Raw genomic sequence first — 20325 nt, 5'->3', positions numbered from 1 at the left:
CCCAGTTGCAAAGAGCAAAAACGGGGACTGTTTTTTTGATTATCAGCTACAAAGTGTTAACAGATCAATTTCTGCACGCTCTCCTCCCAGCTGTGATAGGGTGGCCAAGCAGAGCAGAGCAGGCTAGAGGAGGAGGGGTGGGTCGGGTCTTTGCCAGAGGAGGTCAGCTGTGTTCAGTCACGGCAGAGAGAGGGGGGTTGGGGATGGTTGCTGAGTTGCTGCGCCCACGGCATGCCCAGCTGAACCCCGATCAGCCCCTCTCCCCCTGCACAGCGACATGCAACACTGTTGGCTGAGCCGCTTATTCCCATGACAACTGCCCGCCTGAACACCAGATGTGTGCAAAGTGGGGAGAAAGAAGAATGGAAAGTGTTCAAATATATCCACGGCTGAGGCGGTGACGCTCCTTCGCCTTGACTTGACACTAGAAGGAGTTAAGTTTGGTGTCAGATGTTTGCTGCTCATTACAGATTTATCACATTTCCCAAATGCACTGTAAGGTCACTTTATTTTTCACTTGACATGAAGCTGAAGCGTGTAAGTGCACAGTGGTATTTGCAAAGTAATGTTCTACAAGGACTTTCATTTTTGCATAAGTAGGCCTACCTATTATCATTCCATTTGATTCAAAGTAGAGTTGTCAGTCTGCACTGTGTTTTGTAATGTCAGGACTGAAAGAGGAGGATTAGGTGTGTGTTTAGGAGAGTTTGAGAGGTGGGGGTTTGGCTGTGGTGCTGGTGGCTAGGACATCGCAGATATTATCTCCAGTGTTTGACTCAGCTACAGAGTTTGCTCAAACATGTGTGCAAATACCAAAGCCATCCTCATCATGCTGGCTGCTGTGTGAGGCTGTGCTGGAGCTAAACGCTAAAGCATGCTAACATGCTCACAATGACAATGCTAATATGCCCGGTTAGTTTTTCAATGTCAATCCCATCTAACCATCACATCTAAATGTCACTTACCCAAACCTAAACCTTACTCTATAAATTGTGAAGACAATAAAGCCTCCACAAAAATAGCATTTAAATCTTGTGTGATTTATCCTGGCTTAATGAATAGAGGAAATCTCTGCTATTTGCTAGGCTAATTTATATAATGTAAAATGCCATAGGCTTGTGCTAATAACGTTAGCATGTTATATTTGTTTGGAAAACATGTTTAGTATAAGACAGTTGTTTTGTCAGTGAACCTTGTGAGTTGTAATGGAGACGAATGTTGTAATGTTACACTTGTTGAATGTTGCTGTTGTCCCTAGCTAGCCGCTAAGCTAATTTATACAATGTAAAATGTAATAGGCTTGTGCAAAAAACATTAGCATGTTTGTCTGTGAATGCTGCTATAGTGTTATAGTTATAGTGAAGCCAATTTGTGTACTTGCGTTTGAAATTGTCGCCTTAAACCCACGTTAAATGTGTGTTTTAAATCAGCTAAACTTTAGCAGAAACCCCACTGCCAACCAGTGTTTTGGAGGTGTAACTGCAGAGTGACAAAGATAGACAAGTATGCTCACAATGGCGTAGGCCAATTGCGTACGGCTTAGGCTCTGCATAGTGCTGAGGCACAAGTATAAATCCCTCTTAAAACGGACCTCTGATGAAATGATGACCAGCCAAAATCTCCTAACTTTCTAAAAATGTCACCTTGACTCTTTCAGCTTGTCATGGTGACTGTCTGAAGTCCATGGCTTTTAGTCATTATCTGGGTGCTTTTTCTGGTATAAGTGTTTGTGTTTCACCACAACATCACGGAATTGATTTGCACTTGTCTTTGGTAATCTTTGCTGGTAAATGTGACATGTTGAACATGTCTGCATCTTCACAACCAGAAACAAGGCAGTGAGTTTAGTGACTCGGGAAACTACAATGATTGGTTAAATGTGTGGAAAAGTTGCAGTGATTGGACAAAATTGCAGTGTCGTTCAGAAGTATGGGAATTGGTTGAATTTGCATTGATTGCTGCGATTGCAATATCCTGGAGGGACTGCTAAGTTTAGCATGTGAGCATGCTAATATTTGCTAAGTAGCACTGAACACAGATGGTGTGTCTTAAATCGCGTACTTCCATTAGTACACTTCTATGTAGTATACTATGTGCACTATGTACTTATTGGCGTAGTGCACAAATTTTGACAGGGTGTTGTCTCAAACCAAACACGGCCATTGTGCACTTACCAGAAAGGACGACCGCAGCTGTTAGCTAGTTAGCAAACTAGCATTAGCATTCGCATTATTTTTCGTGTTACCAAATCATTACAGACGGCTAAATTAACCCAATAAACATACTGTTGGCTTTTACCTGACAACAGTATAGTGGTGCTTAGTGCAAACACACAGTCGCACAGTCCTCGGCCGCCATTTCCAGTTTGAAAAGTGGTCCCTCCCCTTCTGCTACGTAGCCAAGATGGCGACCATTGAGGGCGAGAAGTGTCCATAGTTCCACACTCTTGACCGTTTTGAGTGCACCATCTGGGTACTCATAGTGCAGTCGCATTTTTCCGTACTTCTCAGTGTGAACGCACTTGTGCACTCAAAATATTAAGTCTAAGTACAGATGTACGCAATTTGAGACACAGCAGAAGTGTCACATAGCTGAGACTGATAAAAATAACATCAACTTTGCAGTATTAGGTCATAACATCGAATATCAGACAAATTAAAACTTGACTTGATGGTGGTGTTAAACCATAATAACCTGGTTATGGGTCACATCTGTTGCCCACATCCGTACACTGCCTCACTACCTCTTCCTCTCCTCGCAGTTCTCATGCATTAGTTCCCTGTTATTGACTGTGTAATAGCTGTGGCTGCTTCTGTTGTTGCAGTGTAAAAATGCTTTGAAATTAGTGTAAAATGTTGTTAATAACCATGAGCGGATTATGAGACAATGGGCCCCTGGGCACGGATATGCAAAAGGGACCACAGCCTTGCCTATATAAGAGCGAGACACACAGCCTTTGTAATAGTTTTGCCTCTTTGTAGTTGTTGTTTTGCATCTCTTTGTAGTCTTTGTGGTTTCTCTGTCTCTTTTTGGTAATTTTGCATGTGTTCATTTTGTCTTTTGTGGTCGTTTTGTGTCTCTTTGTTTTCATTTTGAGTCTCTTCCTGGCCCCCCGACACATTGGGCCCTTGGTCTTGTGCCCAGTATACCAGCCATCTATCCCTGTTCATAACAATTGAGTATAAATGATGCTGGCCATTCAAATGTATGCAAAACCCATTAATGTTGTGCAGCATTTAGTATGGTGTCATGATATAGACTGACTTAACTTCAGCTCCCCCGACTCTGACTGACATCCAGTGTCCCTGGAGGATTGCCAAAGTTATTACAATTCATCCTGAGGGGGACATCAATGTCTCCACCAAATTTCAATGCAATCTGTCTTATAGCTGTCGAGATATTTCACACACACAAAAATGTCATCCTGTACAAAATTGAATGCTGAATCATGAATTCTTTCAAGTTACTCACCTCTCTTAATTTGAACAGGGATTACTGATATGTATGCTGCTTCCAGTTTGAGCTGAGCCTGAGATGTGACTCACAAACAAGCTTCCTCACTGATATAACAGAAGCTGAAAGCAATTCATTTAGCCATAACCTTCTCCGCGCAGCCCTCTCCAGTTTGCTGCCAGCAATTAAAAGAGTCGCACACTCATTAATGTAATTTCAGACTCATTAAAATTAACTTCAGTTCCTGTCCTCAAATCACATATTGAATTATAGCTCAATAAAAAGGATGAGCTCACAGGTGATAATTTAGTAATTGCCTGTGTGTGCTAGAGTGAGGAGCAGCTCGAAGCGGTTCCTCTGTGGAGCAGGTGCCGAGGTGCCTGTCAATGCTAATTTGCTTTCCTTCTGTCTCTCGCAGCTACTTGATTCACTTAGCGACACAACGCACCACTTTAGCGTGGAGTAAGAGGGACAGACTGAAGCTGTGGTTGAATGCCTTGCACTCTGTGACTTCAGCTCGAGCAGAAAACTCCTCTTCAGTCTGCTGCAGAGCCAGGCAAGTAGGAGTTAACGACGTAGGCTGCAGTGTTTTCATTGGCTTTGCAGACATAAACAAGAGCCGTACTTGTGTGTGACCCCTGGGCCTGACCCTAGAGATAGACGCTTCTCTAATGGGTGTCTCTTTCAGCAGGCGGCCAGGCCAGGAGAACAGAGGAGCCATTGTTCAGGCCAGGGAAAGCCGATGCTCTCCCTATTAAAGAGCCGAGCCTAGAGGAGGGGACCATAGGAGCCATGAAGCTGAGGCAAACAGCAAAGGAGACAGGGGACATCTTTGGCACACTGGGTTAAACTTTAGGATAATATCTCAGAAAAAGCAATCCCTGCTGCAGAGATGACTCCGAGACCTCCGGTCACATGATCTTTATATGTTTTGACAGTTGTACAAATAGCACTGCTAATTAGCTCCTATTAAGGCTTGAAATTCCTCCACTTAAAAACAGCTAAGACTCAGGATTAGGAGGGGAGCGCTGAACAGTTGTGTACTCTTAACCAACCGTGACAGGGGTAGGAGCTGTTGTTCTGTTTCAACCACATCCTTTGACACACTCTGTCATTGTGTGCATGTGTTTGTGTCGAGGGGCCACACACAAGGGAGTTCTTCTGCTGCAAGTGGCCAAACAGGTGAGTCAGGTGTCGGCGAAGCATGAAACTGTACCTGGCGTGTATGACAATAGAAGTGCCACGCGTCAGCCCCGAGGGAGGTGACTGTGAGTGGTCTGGTCTGGTGAATAAAACAGCGACAAGATACGACTGTACGCACACTGTAACAAAGCACACATAGTACAGTGTGATCCACATAAATGATACCAACTCTTTAAAAACTCTGTCAGAACGCACTTTTGCTCCCCACACACACAAGAAACACACGCTAAACCTTCATGTTTATATGTGTCAAAAGTAATCAATCACTCCCATGCCTCGAGGGCACCCATGCTGCAGTGTAACTAATCTGCAGGCTCAGCAGCATTGGCTTTAACCTTTCAGGAGGCGACAGCACTGCAGTGTGAGGTAACTCCACTCATTTGCTCTATGCATGGGCTCATTCAGTTGTCATGCAACACTTGCTTGTGTGTGTGTGTGGAGTGCAGACAGTGGTTATTAGAGAGGATTGGAAGCCCCGGTGCTCCCGCTAAATTAATGACCTAACAGCAGGAGAGATGTGATGGGCGCAGTCTCTGTCAAACGCCTGGCCAGTTCCACATGCCTGGCTAGCCTCAGACACTTGGCTAATCCATCAGCAGCTTACTTTCACAATACGGCTCTTTAAAATAAAAGCTTGGGCTCAGAAGAGAAAAGAAGAGAATTAATTCTTCTTCTGGCTTTTTTTTTTCACCCCCTAAGGGCAGGAGCACGGAAATATAGTTGAAGTCGAGGAAAGCAGAAACAGTTTTCAGATGTGAAAGACTTTAATATAAACCTAAAAGTAATTTGTGTTTATTTAATTATTAAAATTTGTTTCTGTAACATTTATTCCTCGTGAAGTTTCTAATGCACTTCGACCATCAGTTATTTTATCGTATTTTATTTTATTTAAACTTATTTTATTGATTTTAACTCACGTGTCTTATAGTTTTTCATTGGTCAGTGAAATTCTGAATTATTATTTGTTTTATTTAATTTTAATCATACTTTTTTAGACGTTTTAAATAATCATTTATTTTTACCGGTAGGTCCTTGAGCTTAATAAATTAATTTTTTAATCCTACTACTTTAGATGTATTATTCAAGTGTTGTAACTGTGATTACTCATGTCTTATGTTTTATCTTTACACTACCCACATAGCATTTGTGGCAGCGACTTGCATGATAGCTCACACATTGTGCCTCCATCTGGAATCCAAACTTGCTATGTAAACAAAGTTTTGCTTACTTGCTGTGATATTTTTCTGAATTCACACATGGTTTCTCCCAACTGGACGTCTTTTCCCTTCGTCTGAAGGAGTACTATAGTATTGTGTGTTCCCCTAAGGCCAGCTGAGATGCTGTATGTGATACTGTCATCCAAGCAAACTTGATTCAACATGACACCTTCAATAAAATTTTATTGAAAAAAAAAAAAGTACCAATAAACAACAAGAAATCCAGAAAAAGATTTGTAGAGCAAAGCTCCATATGTACAGCATATTGCACTACATAACAAATTGTCTTTACTTCCATATTATATCAACAACCAAAAAATATATATAAACACAAAAAAAAAATGAGTGCACAGTAGAGTCTCGAAAACACACAGTCAATGTTTACAAAAATGCTACATTTTCGCTGGGTCTCATTTCTTGGTATACAGAGAGTGTGTGATAATCAAGACTTCGTTGAAACTGAGCAGTTAAAGGCATATTCCAGGGTTTTTTAGAAATACATGTACACTTTATCTGTTCTTTAAAGAAGGGCAAATAGTCCGTAGGTATGAGCTCATGAGCCAAGTCAACCACAACTGCGAGTTATTTTGGTACACTTGGTTGTGTTTATACACCACGATGAGATGTGCAAGGAATGTCGCAAGTTCATTTTTATATATAAAAAAATGCCCTTGATCTCATGGACTTTAAAAGGATCCTACTAGTATTAAAAATTATTTTACAAGCAATGAACTGTCCTTATAAAAGCAGACCCTTTTTTTCTTAAGAAAATACATTTTAAAAAGTTAAGAAAGACCATGAAGAAGAAATGTTATTGTTAAAAAAAAAAAAAACAAATTCAAAAACAAAAACCTTCCTCGCACAAACTTCAAATTTATATAAAGTGGACTACAAAATTCAAGACACTGACGGTTTCCATAAAATACATGTCCCACTCTTGGGATCCTCGGCACTCACATATAACGTGATGAGTGCAGCTTGGGAACGTCATTCTAACAAAAGTATACAGGGCACCACGGTGGCTTGTTTCCCTTTCCAATAAATCAAACAGACCTACTTTGTCAATGCACAGATATACGTCTGATACATGGCAAGACGAGCCCAAGAGAACAATCCAGAGTATATACTATACATTAACACACAACAGATAAGGGACCCATGGGATCTACAGAAACAAAGTACTTTCCAGTGCATGTTGATTACAACACAATGATCAAGACTAGAGAATCGAACACATAAACAAACGCCCTGTGACTTAATATGAAGGCAACTTTTTTTCCTGTGTGTTTTGAGGCATGTCGAATGTCACGTGTATCATGAGCGATGGGTGGGATGGGTAATGACTCATTAATTACAAAGAAAAGGTCACATCCTGTTGGAAGGGTGAACTGCATCGAAGCAGCTGCTTGTCTAAACCACATTTTGTGAATCTAGCCATGATGACTGGTGAATCGGGTGGTGGAAGATAATGAAAAAGGTCTGAATTGGTTGGGGCCCTTCCCTGGAAAATCACAACCTTTTAAGTCAAATACTCCACCCAAAATCTATTTTTTGAGTATCAAACACCAATCCCCTGGGCTTGAAAGGTGAGGGCTGTTGTTTTCTTCTTCATGAAGGGCAGAAACTGTGGTCAGGGTGAATTCTTGTTGGTTACAATGTATTCTCGTTCTAATAAGATACATTTTGGATACATGAATGAGTGTATAACTTCCTCTACACAATACTGTCCTCAAAGGAGTCAAAACAATAGAGCCAAACAATAGTCTAGCATAGCAAGACCTACCTCCACAGCGCTGCGCCAGGAAGCACACATGATCAAAAAATGCTTTGGCTTGTTTGTATTTCTTTAAACCAATCACAATCGTCTAGGGTAGCACTTGGCCCAGTATGCAGCGACAGTGCTCTTGCAAAGTAGCGTCGCAGGGGATACTTGTCTTAGTGGAACGTTTGCACGATGGGTGGCTAGTTCTTTCATTAAAATTGCTCCGCAAAAGGAAATAGTAACAGTCTAAAGTTGACAGTGTGATTCACGGTTTCCTGATAAAACTGACAAACATAATTTGATGAACGATGCCCTCGAGGTGAAGCCTGACTAGACCTTACTCTGGAGGAACTCACTGAACCCGATAAAACCACAGACAATTTGCAAACTGTTTGTGGCTCCGAACATTATTACAACAATATCACAGAAGCTCGTGTGAAGTGGAACAGATGGATACACTGGTGAAGTCACGCTCACTGGCGCATGCCGCTGCCAGGGTAAAAAGGATGCGGCAAATCGACTCCGACTGGCCATGTAAACAAACTGATTCAACACTGGACACTGCAAGATGGAGTCTGGGCTTTTCCCAAGTACTCTCACAAGTGGTGTTATACGTTGTAGATCCAACGATAACAATTCTCTGAAAGAACAAAGCAGGCATCTTGATCAAAAGATGTCAATTTCAGTGTGTAGGTTGTTAGGTTGGAGGTTGTTGTTTCCCGTAGCCAAGGGGATTTTGAAAACAGTAACATGCAGATAGGGGAAAGGGCGGAAGGGGGGTGAGGGGTGATTCCGGCCAACGACAAGCCTACAACCAAAGCCTAAATCCGGTGAGTCACACTAGCCAAACAATACCCATGTGGGACATGTAACTGAAATGTGCAAACATGCCACCATTGAAATCCATTGTAACCAACATGAATTCAAACTGACCGTAGCTGTTGTTCTTCATAAAGGGCCAAACTTCACCTTTCTTAGAGCCTACAGGAGATGAGTGATACTACAAAAGTAGAGGGCTGGGTTGAGTACCACATGTCAGGTACAGTGCAGACAACCTGCTCTGCACAGTCAAACAACTGAAGCGTGTACAAGTCCAAGACCAAGACAAAAAAAAGGAAAATAATAATTGCACACACGGGTGTATACAGTAGAAATGGGCAAATATACAAAATAAATAAGAAGGAGAAAAAAATAAATTACAAAGAAAAATGAACCGATGAACAATAGCCATGTAGTAAAGGAGCAGCACAAAGAGGAAGTCAAGAGCCAATGGTGAGACGGGGTGCTACAAGGACTGGCTCAGCGTTCAGGATCCGCAGGAAACTATAACCACAACCACATTCAGTGCACCTCACACGCCTACTACTACACGCTCAGAAGCCCCCGTCGCCACCACAGTCAGCAAGTCTGCCTCAGACTCCTCAGTCAAACTGTACCTTTATGTGTGGGCTGAGAAATTGGCCGAGACGATTTTTTTTTCTAACTGATGTGAAAACGAGAGACAATACCTCGAGAGATTTCATCATGAAGAAATGGGTGACAAACACTGCTCTTCTTCTAACCATGTAACAGATTCTCAAGGTTACCAGTAGCCCACAAAGTCTGTCCCTGAGACATCTTAAAGAGAATGAGAGGAAACCCTATTTTGCAGTGATAAACTTGACACATTGTAAGGAGCAAGTAATTACAGACCCCTGATATGCACTGCTCCTTGGGTCCAAAAGTTGGCCTGGGTTCAGCAATGGAAAATATAACAAACAGCATCTTCAACAGTGTCTTTAAACATATTCATATTTCAACAATAATTACAGTCTTTTTCACTTTTGCCTTTTTGTCTGCTGAGTGGTTATATGTACTAAAAATGTCCCAAATCTGGATCTGAGCACCAAAGACAATACAAGATCACCCAACAGAATATAAAATGTTGTAAAACCCCGTAAAAGTAGCCTGAGACGATCTGTTTCACAGATTGATTATGAAGTATTGTTTGGTGTTCAGAACACACACAGGCTGAGAAAAAAAACAAACCAGGACAGAGACCTTTCAAAGGAGGCGCGTGGCTCTTTTGTAGCCTGAAACACCGGTACATGAAATTTACATAATCCAATCCAGATCCCAGACTGCGCTCGGTCAGGTCTCAACGTTTGATTATTTGTCTTGGACATAAGAGTGAATACATCTGAAATGTTGTTGTGGCAAGAAAAACAAGTCATAACTGAAAACCTTCATACAAGACAGAGGTTAGCATGGTGACAATCTGAACTCTCGAAGGGTGTACGTCTAGTGCAAACACAGTGGATCCACAGCTCCACTTCAAGGGCATGGAGGTCTGAAAACAATCACATGAAAAGAACAAAGAAAACACAGGGATAACTTGTAAATGTGGGAATGAATGTGGGAACAACTGAGGGAAGAGTATCTGGTGTTCTCGCTAAATTAAAGTCATAACAACAGACTTGACCAAATAGTTCTGTGACCATTTGGGTAAAGAATACTTAGACTTGCTCTGTATAATAATGTGCTTTACACTAATGTTAGTGCCCAGGTGCTAGACCTACAGAGTCATGCAAAAGTCTGCACAGGTTTAATCCAAATATCTCTTCATGGATTCTTTAAAGCAGGCCTAATCAGTTGGCAAATCTCCGAACCGACCAGCACACATAAACCTGATGACAAAATAGTGTCTGGAATTTGCTACGTATGAGCCATCTCGCTTCAATGTGCATTACCAATCAGGCAGGATTAAAATTTGTCATTACCAAAAGCTAAAAATAACATTGTAAAACCGGTAGACTGCTAAAAATAGGGGAAGCTGCATAATCAGAACACTAACTGTAAAGGAATCAGTAACAGTAGCGATTGGTCATATATATGTTTGGGTGTAATTACAGCAAACTGCTTTTTTTCAAGTTTGGTTTCAGTGTCAATTATTCCAATTCCTAATATCAATATTAGCTGTTGTACACAGGTTTGTCTGACCAGTCGCCGACGTTCAGCACTGCAAACTCCACCCCGATACCTCCTGAGCCATCCAAATGTTCTGAGATGTAGCACGAGACTAAAGACGGTCTCATCTGGACATTTTGCAAAAGATATTTGGGTAATAAGTGACGCTGTGCAGACAATTTCATGTGCAGAAACTTTGTTCCCAATATTTTGCATGATACTGAGGGATCGTGTTCAAACATAATACCATACCAAAGAAAATGGAGGAGTAAGAAAACACAAACAGGAAGCAAAATAAAGAAAATAAAGAAAAGATAAATGTTCCATTGAGGTGAGGTGCAAAATGCTTTGTTCTGAGAAGTTGCCTCTTTGGAAATTAGTAAGTCAACTCGTCTGGTCACCTGGGAAACTTCAGAAAAGAAAAACCCTCACACCACGTTTCCTTTCATTTCCTAACCACCTCATGTTGCCTCATCTCAAAATTGCTCAATACTCATTCTGGCAGAAGACATTGAATAAGGCATTCCCAGGGTCTGTGGAGGTCATTTAAGATGGATACATGTTGAAGTGCAAAAAATGTAACCAGAACAATGTACTGTACAAAACTACTACACCACATGTATACCAAAATATGAACATTGTCCTGTAGAGGAATCTCGGAGCATCATGGCATCTTCTTGGAAAGAAAAAAACACACGACCTTGTATAAAAGTTGGTTGTCTCCGTCCCGCGGTGACCCTTTGTCTCCTTTCTTTTTCCCCCCCAAATACCAGACCCGTGTTAGATTTGACAGTGCCATTAGGAGTCCAGTTCCTCAGAGGAATTGGGGAGATTCCCCCTCACCTCCGTCCTGCTCCACGTCCTCCAGCAATGAACCCCCTGTCAAACAGAAGGCTGAGCAGAGTTGCGGCCAGGTGCCACCACATCCGCCCCTGGTTCCTTTGGTTTCGATGATACTGAAGCAACAAATGAAGACAAAACAAACCAAAGTTAGTGCACTCGACTGAAACTCAATCACAAAATTCACTTCTGAGTGTGAGCATTATTTTGTGTTGTCTGTGGTGTGTGCTGATTGACAGTGAACACAGGGAAAAGGGTCAACTGAGAAGAGGGTAAGACGTAACTAGACGCCGGAACGACGCTGATATTTTGACAACAGTCTGCTTCTGTCCCCAACAATACTTATTAGAGAGGCCTCTCTTTGTGTGCGGGATCCCAACACAATCCGGGCTTCCCGACAGACATTCCAAACCATAAACACACTCATCATTCGGTCACACTTTTTCTAATCTCTCTGGCAGAGACCAGCAGCCTGTGGCTCAGGAGGAGACTCTCTCAGGTTTGCGAGCCAATTGGATTGTGTGCGATTAGGGGGATAATGCTATCTCTGCCATTGAGAGGCTGAGATAAGATAATTGCACCGAACGGGATTAGGGAGCTCTTGATGAGAGGCAGGGAGCTCTCTGGGAAAAAAAAACGGATCTGCATGAGAGAGGTACAGTAGTCCAACAGCTCATCTGCGGATGAAAGGCAGACTCCACCACGCCTGATAACGCTGCAGCTATTTTCAGACCATCGGAGCCGTAAAGCGAGGGAGACCTGAGATTACTTTTTTTTATGACAATGCACCAAAGTGTACTACCTCTTTCTTGGCAACACTCTACTATTGTTTACGAAAGCCACAGTATCTAAAGGCAGAGATTAGATACGCCATATTTACATGACCGTTAAGGTGGTGTCCAAACATTGACCCAGTTAGCGGCCAAGAACTGCCATTGTGATAAGCCTCTGGGTTTCTTTACTCTTATCAATTTGTGGTGAACATTGCAGGGTGTTGCATAAGCTTTGCCAGGTTCTAACCAGCATGTGTGTATGTTACCTACTGCTCTCTTTTTGTTCCAAAGAAAAATGGAGAGGTAAAAAAAAAAAAATCATGGCAAAGACTGCTGTGAGTCTTGATAAAAGCAGTTCTCTGTTGTAGGACATATCAAAATCTTGCCTGGGGGTATTATGATAAGGACATAATTCTAGCATTATGTTTGCTTCATATAAACACAGGCAATATTTATGTGCAGCACAGAGTGGACGGATGGATAAATAACATGAGAGACTACAGCCAGATACAACTCTGGGATCAAAGACAAGGGAGGCAGAACGTCTGCACATGCTATTATATGTATATTGTATGTCAATATGTGTGATACTTAATGATGCTTAAAGTTTCAACATTGGATTGTAAAAGCTGCAGGAGTGAAACGAGTCACGCTACAAGGCTTGTGTATTTACTACAAGCTACATGAGAAGCCATTAATCTTTATAAACAGAAACAGAATGTTCTGTGACGGTGACCTTTTGCCCTCTGAGCTGAGAGAGAGGCACTGAGACAAACAGACAGAGAGGGAGAATGAGAAAAAGAGGTGTGCGCAGGCCTGTCGCAACTCAGTCATGACTCACGCCACCAACTGTCAAAATGAGACACGGGCTCTAAATTTAGCCAGTGAGAGAGTGGTAGAGTCTGGCCAGATGCTCGGTGTCGTCACTCTGACACTAGCCTGATGTGCTTTATCAGCGTCCCATGCGGGCTGTCTGTCAAGCCAGCTGCTCAGAAGCTCTGCCTTATCTCTTGAGCAAACAGGACAGCCTTAATAGCAAGATACTCTGGATTAGTCACATCAGGGAGGAGACGAGGAGAATACAAAGAGCAGTGGTGCCGGATAATGAAGAGCGGCACAAATGGACATCGCTTTGGACAAACGTCATCAGAGAACCGTGGATTTAAAGTGAATATCTAAAGCTTTGTATGTTTTTATTTCCAGAGCAACTCCCCTCTTCTACAAGTGCTGAAAGGAGAGAGTGTCGTGCCTTCACTGTAAGAGCGAAGCGATAAAGTCAGAAACACTGCGTGCGTGCAGGCACACACACTCCCAGACACACACAGGCGATATTCAAGCCTGCTTTCAACACCTCCTATCGAAAGCACCAGGAGTCGTCTCTCTTAAAAAAACATGGGGATGAAACCTAACTCTGCTCCTTGCCCGGTGCAGGCTAGAGCAGTCTTCCTGCCATTGTGACTGTCATTATTGCCTTGTCTCAAATGGCGGGCGGGCTAATGTCAAGCATCCTCTGGGGACCTCAGCGTCCCCTCCAGCCCTCTCTGACTGAGGAGCAATTTATCTGTCAGCATCCTCCAGCACTCCTCCGCTACCTAATCCCTCCTTTCGCCAGGGGCCACGGGCTGCCACGGAGAACACTCACAACCACATTGCTCCCAAATCCATCAAGAAGATGGCAGTCAAAGGCACTTGGATGGCTCAGGGACAAGTGTCTGCATTGAATAAGTGCAATCACCTACTGACAGGAGCAGACAGGAATGAAACCTGGCAAACAGTAACACTATCAATAAGTGAGAGTTTTTGTAGAGTGAGAGTTTTCGTACTGATTGTCAGACCGTGTGATAGTGAGAAGTGAGAGACGGCAAAATGCAGAAAAACAAGTATGGGTGTATTCATGCATGAGCATGTACACAGACTCATGCACTGCACGATACAATTAATTGCACAACCAGAGCCAGAAATAGCAATTACAGAGGCTGCAGTGGAATCACACATTCAAAACCACACATAAGTGTTTGGGTTGTAAAAAACATCCCTCTGAAACAGCCAGCCACACAGACTCCGCAAACTCACACACGCTGGCAGAAATGTTCTTGTGCTCAAATTGAAGTGTCAACACTAGTTGCAAGTTGGTATTGTACATTCCCTTACTCTTCATGATACAGACCGAATTATTATTCTCTTAACTGCTCCTTATCTATCACAAGGTCAGTGAATGTGCGGCATGTCACTTGTAGCCTCAGGATATGACTTCACAGGGTTGTTCTCACTCTGACTGTCCTCTCTGCTGTTTACTCAACCAGCAAAAGGAGCATAAGCCACTTCCTCATCCCCAGACCCAGGCCTGCCACTGTTGTGCGTCAGTAGGTCCCACCCGCACAAACCATGCACGCATCGCAGCAACCCTCCTGTCTGACTGTCTGTCTGTCTGTCTGTGTACGTTTGCCAGTGTCACAATACATGAGTCATGCTGAGCAGCAGCATGTATAAATAACTTGATAAGCGCATGAGAAAATCAGAAACTGTCTCGCACCTCAGAGTCTAAAGTAAAATAAGCATTAAATTATATGCAGGGCAGGGTCCCATTTCCCAGAAGGGTGGTTTTGAGACAACTGAAGATGGTTGTTACTTGATCATTTGAGGTTCATTTCCAAACCTCGCTCTCTCATATACATGCTTCCACCGTCATTATGGAGCACACCCCCTCCCCCCTCTCTATGGCTGTGTAGACCTCTTATTTTGGTGTCTCCTGTGGCCTCTCCTTGCCAAGGGAAGGGGCTGACTGGTGACTCCCTGGAACCACAGCTGTCCCCCTGGGGGCTCACGCGCTGAGCTTCGGGTTACAACATGTTTACCTTGTCCCGCCACTTCTGCTTTTTCCTGGACGCATCAGTATGTGAGGATGTGCGCGTTTAAATGTGCACGTGTGAATAAATGCACGTGTTAGACTGTTAGAAACTTGTGCAACAAGAGACTCTGCAAAAAATCTCCTGAGAGTTTGTGTATATTTTTTTACACGTTAAAGCCAATGAAACAACTTCATGTCATGGTTGTGCAGGACTCCCACATAGAAGTAACTTCATGCAGCACACTGACTCAGTGGACAGTGTCACCCTGACCACAGAGGCCAGGCATCCTCCATGCCACTTGCCTCCACAGCACACGGAGGAAACAGGAGAAAAGAGAGAGAAATAAACAGGAAGAGGAGGCAGGGGGAGGGCCTGGGGTTGGTGAGGTGGGGGGAAGGGTTGTCCTTGTTCAGCAATGTCTTTGGCTTGAGGGTAGGGAGGGAGGGGGGCTGAAACGCTGGGCTCTTTAAGTTCTGCATGTGCACGGTCTCTCCAAAACAAATATGGAGCAAACACAATACCAGAAAGCAAACTTTTGTCCCGACATAAATCTTTGTCAGATCAACATTGGATCCAAATATAATAAAAAACTGTGTGAATGGTGTCGCTAATGTGGAGACTGCACTTTATACACACCCGTCTAACCTGGCACACACACGCACACACACACACACACACACATACAAACACACAAACACAATGGTGTCTAGTTTGATGGCGGTGGAGTTAGGCTTAATCTGCAGCATAGCACTATTGTTAAACCAGCGGAAACAAAAGGTTGTGCTGATTAAAGATAAAAGCTATGAGGGTTGTCCATGTAAGAGCTACTGACGCATAAAAAAAAACATAACTTGAGGAAAATTTAACATTAAGTTTCAGCTGACATTTGAGAATCAGTCCAGTCCACACTAAATACATCACATTTAACTGAGCATACAGCTCCTGGTGATCCAAGGGGGCACACTATGGTCGAAAATCATTGTGAAAATAAATAAAAGTCTCCTCCACCTTTAAATGGGTTCATGTGCAGTATGTGGTTTCTAAAGAGGCTTATTAGACAAATTCAGTTTCCTCCTGCATAGGAAATAATGAGGTGTGAAATTCTTCATGACTGCTATGTTATAAAGGAGTGTTTGTGGTGTTTTTCTTATATGATTATAAGTATGATTTTAAGGGACTGTCTGATTTGTATAATACTCCTGCCTTTCTTGCATTTTACTCCAAAGGCTCAGCTTGAGTGTTCTATCTAGATGCTATCCAAATAAAAGACTTAAGATTTGTTTGCCTGCTGGCAGTCACAGGTAGTAATCTATTAAACAAATCTGAAAACTGTCAGAGGAATATTTATAAAACCTACACCAGGACTGTCTGCACGCAACACTTCATGAAGGGAACTGAGGGGAGATTCTGTTACTGCTTGGGGTATTATTGATAAGATGCACTTGTTTACTGCCGTCAAACTAGAGACCAAGGAGTCTGTAATGAGTTTGTACAGTCAGCAGGACGCGCATTTCCTCCTCACCAGTTGTAGGTGTTCCCGGTGAAACTGGTCTCCTATCAGCTGGAGTTTCTGGCCAATGCAGGCCTCCACACTGCGGGCCGCGGGCTGCTGCCGTGGTAGCTGCTCCATCCCGTTTTGCTCCCCTTCACTTTCTTGCCGCCTGGATCCCTGATCCCCAATGAGCTCAAAGTGTGCCGGGAAGTGCAATCGAAAACCTGCGTTGCCTGTTGAGTGCCAAGGCCGAGACTTATTATTTTGTCAACAACCGTGTGTAATTTGAAGTACAGCAATGACACCTGACAGGGTGTTTTGTTCACTGCAATAACATCTATGCCAATTATGTAACAGGTACAAAGAGCAGCCAAGTGTTGCTGAACATGTCTTTGACCAATCAGATTGCTTGGCTTTAACCACAACTTTCTTAGCTGTGTCTTTTTTGTAATCAGACGCTGAGTCATTTAAGTGCTTCATAACACACTAACACACTCACATGACACAGATCTGAGGTCAGTCAGTTGTTATGGAGCTACTCTGGAATGGTTGCTTGTATATGGCACCAATGTAACTTTGTTCTCTGTGCTGCTGCTGCTCTCGCAGGTAAGCACTTCTGTCACGTCCTTTCAGTCACGCTCCCAGTCTGGCGCCTTTTGAATAGCAAAGCAGCTGGGTACACTCCATACAGACCATAAAAGCCACTGTGATCACGACTATCAGGCGCCAGGGGTGAGATCAGTGCAGCAACATTGTTACCCATTTCTCACAGTAAGTCTCACATTATAGTTTCATGCTTCAGTTTTATAACACTAGTTATCACACACAGGACACTGTTCCCTTTTTTTTAGTACAGTATGTCATCAGCCTCACCGTAGAAGAGTGGTCTGGGCTCCTCTGCGACGCCACAGGGCAGCATGCCGTTGTTCGGAGCCAGGGCAGGGCCAGGTGTCTGTGTGCCCCGGTCTTCACACTTTATCTCCCTGAATGTGGTGCGCCAGCAGTGGGGGTCTGGCTCAAACACATCATCCTCCTCATCGTCCATACGGGGTCACTTTAAGATGAGCAACCTTAAAAAGAAACAGGGCAGAAAAGGAAATCTTACTGCTAGAGCTGACTGTAGAGCATTTGTCTTGCAGGAAGTACATAAATCAAAAGCATCCCAAGTTCCCATCACTAATGATGGTAACCTTGGACAGGCCCGCATTAGTCCTGATGAGATGATCTCAGACACATTCATTATGCGTTCATTCCTCCAAAGCATTCATTATTATTATAGACAACCTGTCTACTTCATAATGAGTGCCCTCAAATCAATAAAACCACACAGGACAAGTTGGGGAAGAGGAAAAAAGACGGCAAACGGTCTGCCTTCACTTGTGGCAAAGAGCTTAGTGCTTATTTAGACAAATGGCTCTGTTCATCTCAGTGATGAAACCACACAGTCCACTGCGGTCGGGAGACTCGGGTGAGCCACAGTTTCATAGATGGGAGTTTGGCTGAGGAGGTCAAATGAGAGGTAGAAGCTCCATTGTCTGTACTAAGCAGCCTTGTGGACAGGAGCATAACTTCTTAAGTATCTGTCCCATGATTACTAACTTATACTTACAATAATCAGGTACTTTTACAGCAGACAATTGCAGTTATCAAAGAGCGTAGGTTCCATTTCAACATTGAGGGGGCCACATAAAAATATGGAAGCTTTGGGGGTCCTCCACCAAACTACTTTATAATATTCTGGTGATTTTTTATGCACTAATGTGTGACTTTCATGTATCAATTTAAGATGCAAAATAAAAACCCTCTGGTACTTTCATGTTTTGTACGTGATCTACATATCATGGGGCACATGCCCCCTGAAAAAATTAACACCTATGCAGGTATCAGTGATCTGTGCACACACAAATGTCATAACTGTACACAACCAATTACCTTGATGGCAGGAATAATAAAAACACGTGCTTACAAATCATTAAAGCTACTCTACAGCAGTGTGGCAAGACTCTGAAAGAGCACTTGGGAATCTCTCCAGCGTCAATGATGCACTGCACTCAACCCTGAATCTCACAGTGGGTCAAAGAGTTATCAAAATATGGGTGAAATTCAAGTTGCCTCAGCAGTTAACCCCCGAGTCACCATCGAGTTGTAATTCAGGGTTAGACTACTACCACACTTCCAAATTAGGGTCCACAGCAAAAGGGTAATGACAGTCTTTGAGGAAAATCCTAAGCCACTCTCCCTACCCTGGTCTGTCAGCTTGCCAGCTCCCTGAGAAAGGAGTTTTCATTTCTTCACCCAACATAAGCAGATTGGCCTGTCTGTCTCTAGCATGCCCAGACCTCACGATATACTGTGTGCGTTCACAATAAACCCTGTGTGTAAAACCACTTAATGCTTTGTTTTGACAAACACAGGGTAAGAACATGGAAGGCTCATGAAAAAAAAGCCAAGGCTCAACTTCCAGATAGGTTGCTGTGTGTGCTGCTCTCCTATCCAGGCTGTGTGCTAGGTGTTTGTGTCAGACAGTGGCTCCCCCTGCTGCAGACAAAATAACCCTAACAAAGGGGAAGGAAGGAGGGAGAGTTGGGGGTGGAGGTGGTGGTGGTGGTGGAGCAGCTCTGTTATTGACACAGTTTTCATCCACTGGCACCAGAAGCCTCATATCACACCATTTTTCCATATGAGACAAGACCTCTAATAACGAATCACCTCCATCAACTTAAAGCGGTGCCAAAGTCTCGCGATATTTTGTAATAAAAATAAATGTAGTTATTCTACAAGCTAAGAGATGCACTTTCTAAACTTTATGACAAAAGAAAATGTTTTGCAAACATACACGTGGAATGACGTAACAGAAAATAAAAATAAACACTTAGCAAAAAAAAATTAATTACACATTTAGTCGCGTATATTGTATTTAATCTATTGAGAAACCGGCTGTCACTTTTTAAAATACAGACTGAAACACGACAGACACTTGCCGCACAACAGCCCCACCGTCTGAAGTCCATTCACCGACTGAGCTCTGTAAACCGGGAAAGCCGGTGTTATTCAAACCTTCGCTGTATGACCGACATGAGTTTCACTAAATAACAGCCTACATGTCAGTCGGACTGCTTTGACGTTTCGCTACAGCACTAATGCACCCGCTAACTGTCGAAACCAATGTGTTACAGCTGTTTTAACAGCAGCCACACGTTGTTTGTTGCTTCTTCCTAAGGAGGCGGATGTTACTTAATGTTAGCGCTCGTGCTCGTGCCGACTCGCTGGTGTAAACCGAAGAAGGACATTTAAAGGTGTTTTTAAGGAGCTTACCTCAAAGATAGGCTTCGTCCTAAATGTTGTCTTCGACTCGGAGAAACAGGACGACGGGTTCAATATCCTCCAAGTCAGACCAGTTTACTCCGTCTCACCTCCACGGTTACTTCCATTCTGTGAGGGGAAAGGGAGCAAAGCGAGCCGAGTTCATTTCGCCGACGTCAGCTCCACAATGACTCCGCCACCGGGGCGTGGTGGTAAGAGTTAGTAAATAAACCCTCCCTAAAACACGCCAGGGTTTCTGCCGTCCGACTGTATGCGCTTCGGTCGAGGCGGAGCGTGTCGCTTTGAGTGTGATTTACATTCAGCCGCTGCAGCCAATCGTCGAGTTTGTTGTTATCCCGCCTTCTGCAGCGCGTATTCAGACACGTGGACGGGAAATTCCCCATAGCACGAGACCGCTTTCACGCTACTACCGTGATCATCTGTTTAGAGAAGTGCTTACATGCACAGCGACTTTAAAGAGGAGCTA

General features: G+C 43.3%; 1 protein-coding gene across 1 annotated transcript; it reads right to left on the bottom strand.

Moving 5' to 3' along the window:
* Window positions 1-6029: 6029 nt before the first annotated feature.
* On the bottom strand, window positions 6030-20088 carry bmf1 (BCL2 modifying factor 1). The gene is made up of 4 exons (XM_033643105.2): window positions 19851-20088; window positions 17409-17605; window positions 16566-16768; window positions 6030-11537 (listed from the first exon to the last, which is right to left on the bottom strand). The coding sequence occupies exons 2-4, from the start codon at window positions 17578-17580 to the stop codon at window positions 11421-11423; spliced, it is 492 nt and encodes a 163-aa protein (XP_033498996.1). The 5' UTR covers window positions 17581-17605; window positions 19851-20088; the 3' UTR covers window positions 6030-11420.
* Between the last annotated feature and the right edge of the window lie 237 nt (window positions 20089-20325).

The sequence above is a fragment of the Epinephelus lanceolatus genome, chromosome 15 (assembly GCF_041903045.1).
Source record: "Epinephelus lanceolatus isolate andai-2023 chromosome 15, ASM4190304v1, whole genome shotgun sequence".
In the NCBI taxonomy this organism is placed as follows: Eukaryota; Metazoa; Chordata; class Actinopteri; order Perciformes; family Serranidae; genus Epinephelus; species Epinephelus lanceolatus.
Note: the sequence above shows the minus strand (reverse complement) of the source record. Positions and strands in the feature narration are given on the sequence as shown.

Bases quoted from the DNA above. Each gene is read 5' to 3' on its own strand.
- bmf1 (XM_033643105.2), bottom strand. From the start codon at position 17,580: ATGGACGATGAGGAGGATGATGTGTTTGAGCCAGACCCCCACTGCTGG. The intron at 16,769-17,408 runs GTGAGGCTGATG...GGCACTCAACAG, and splicing joins GCCCAGACCACTCTTCTACG to GCAACGCAGGTTTTCGATTG. The intron at 11,538-16,565 runs GTGAGGAGGAAA...TTGTTGCTTCAG, and splicing joins ACCGGGAACACCTACAACTG to TATCATCGAAACCAAAGGAA.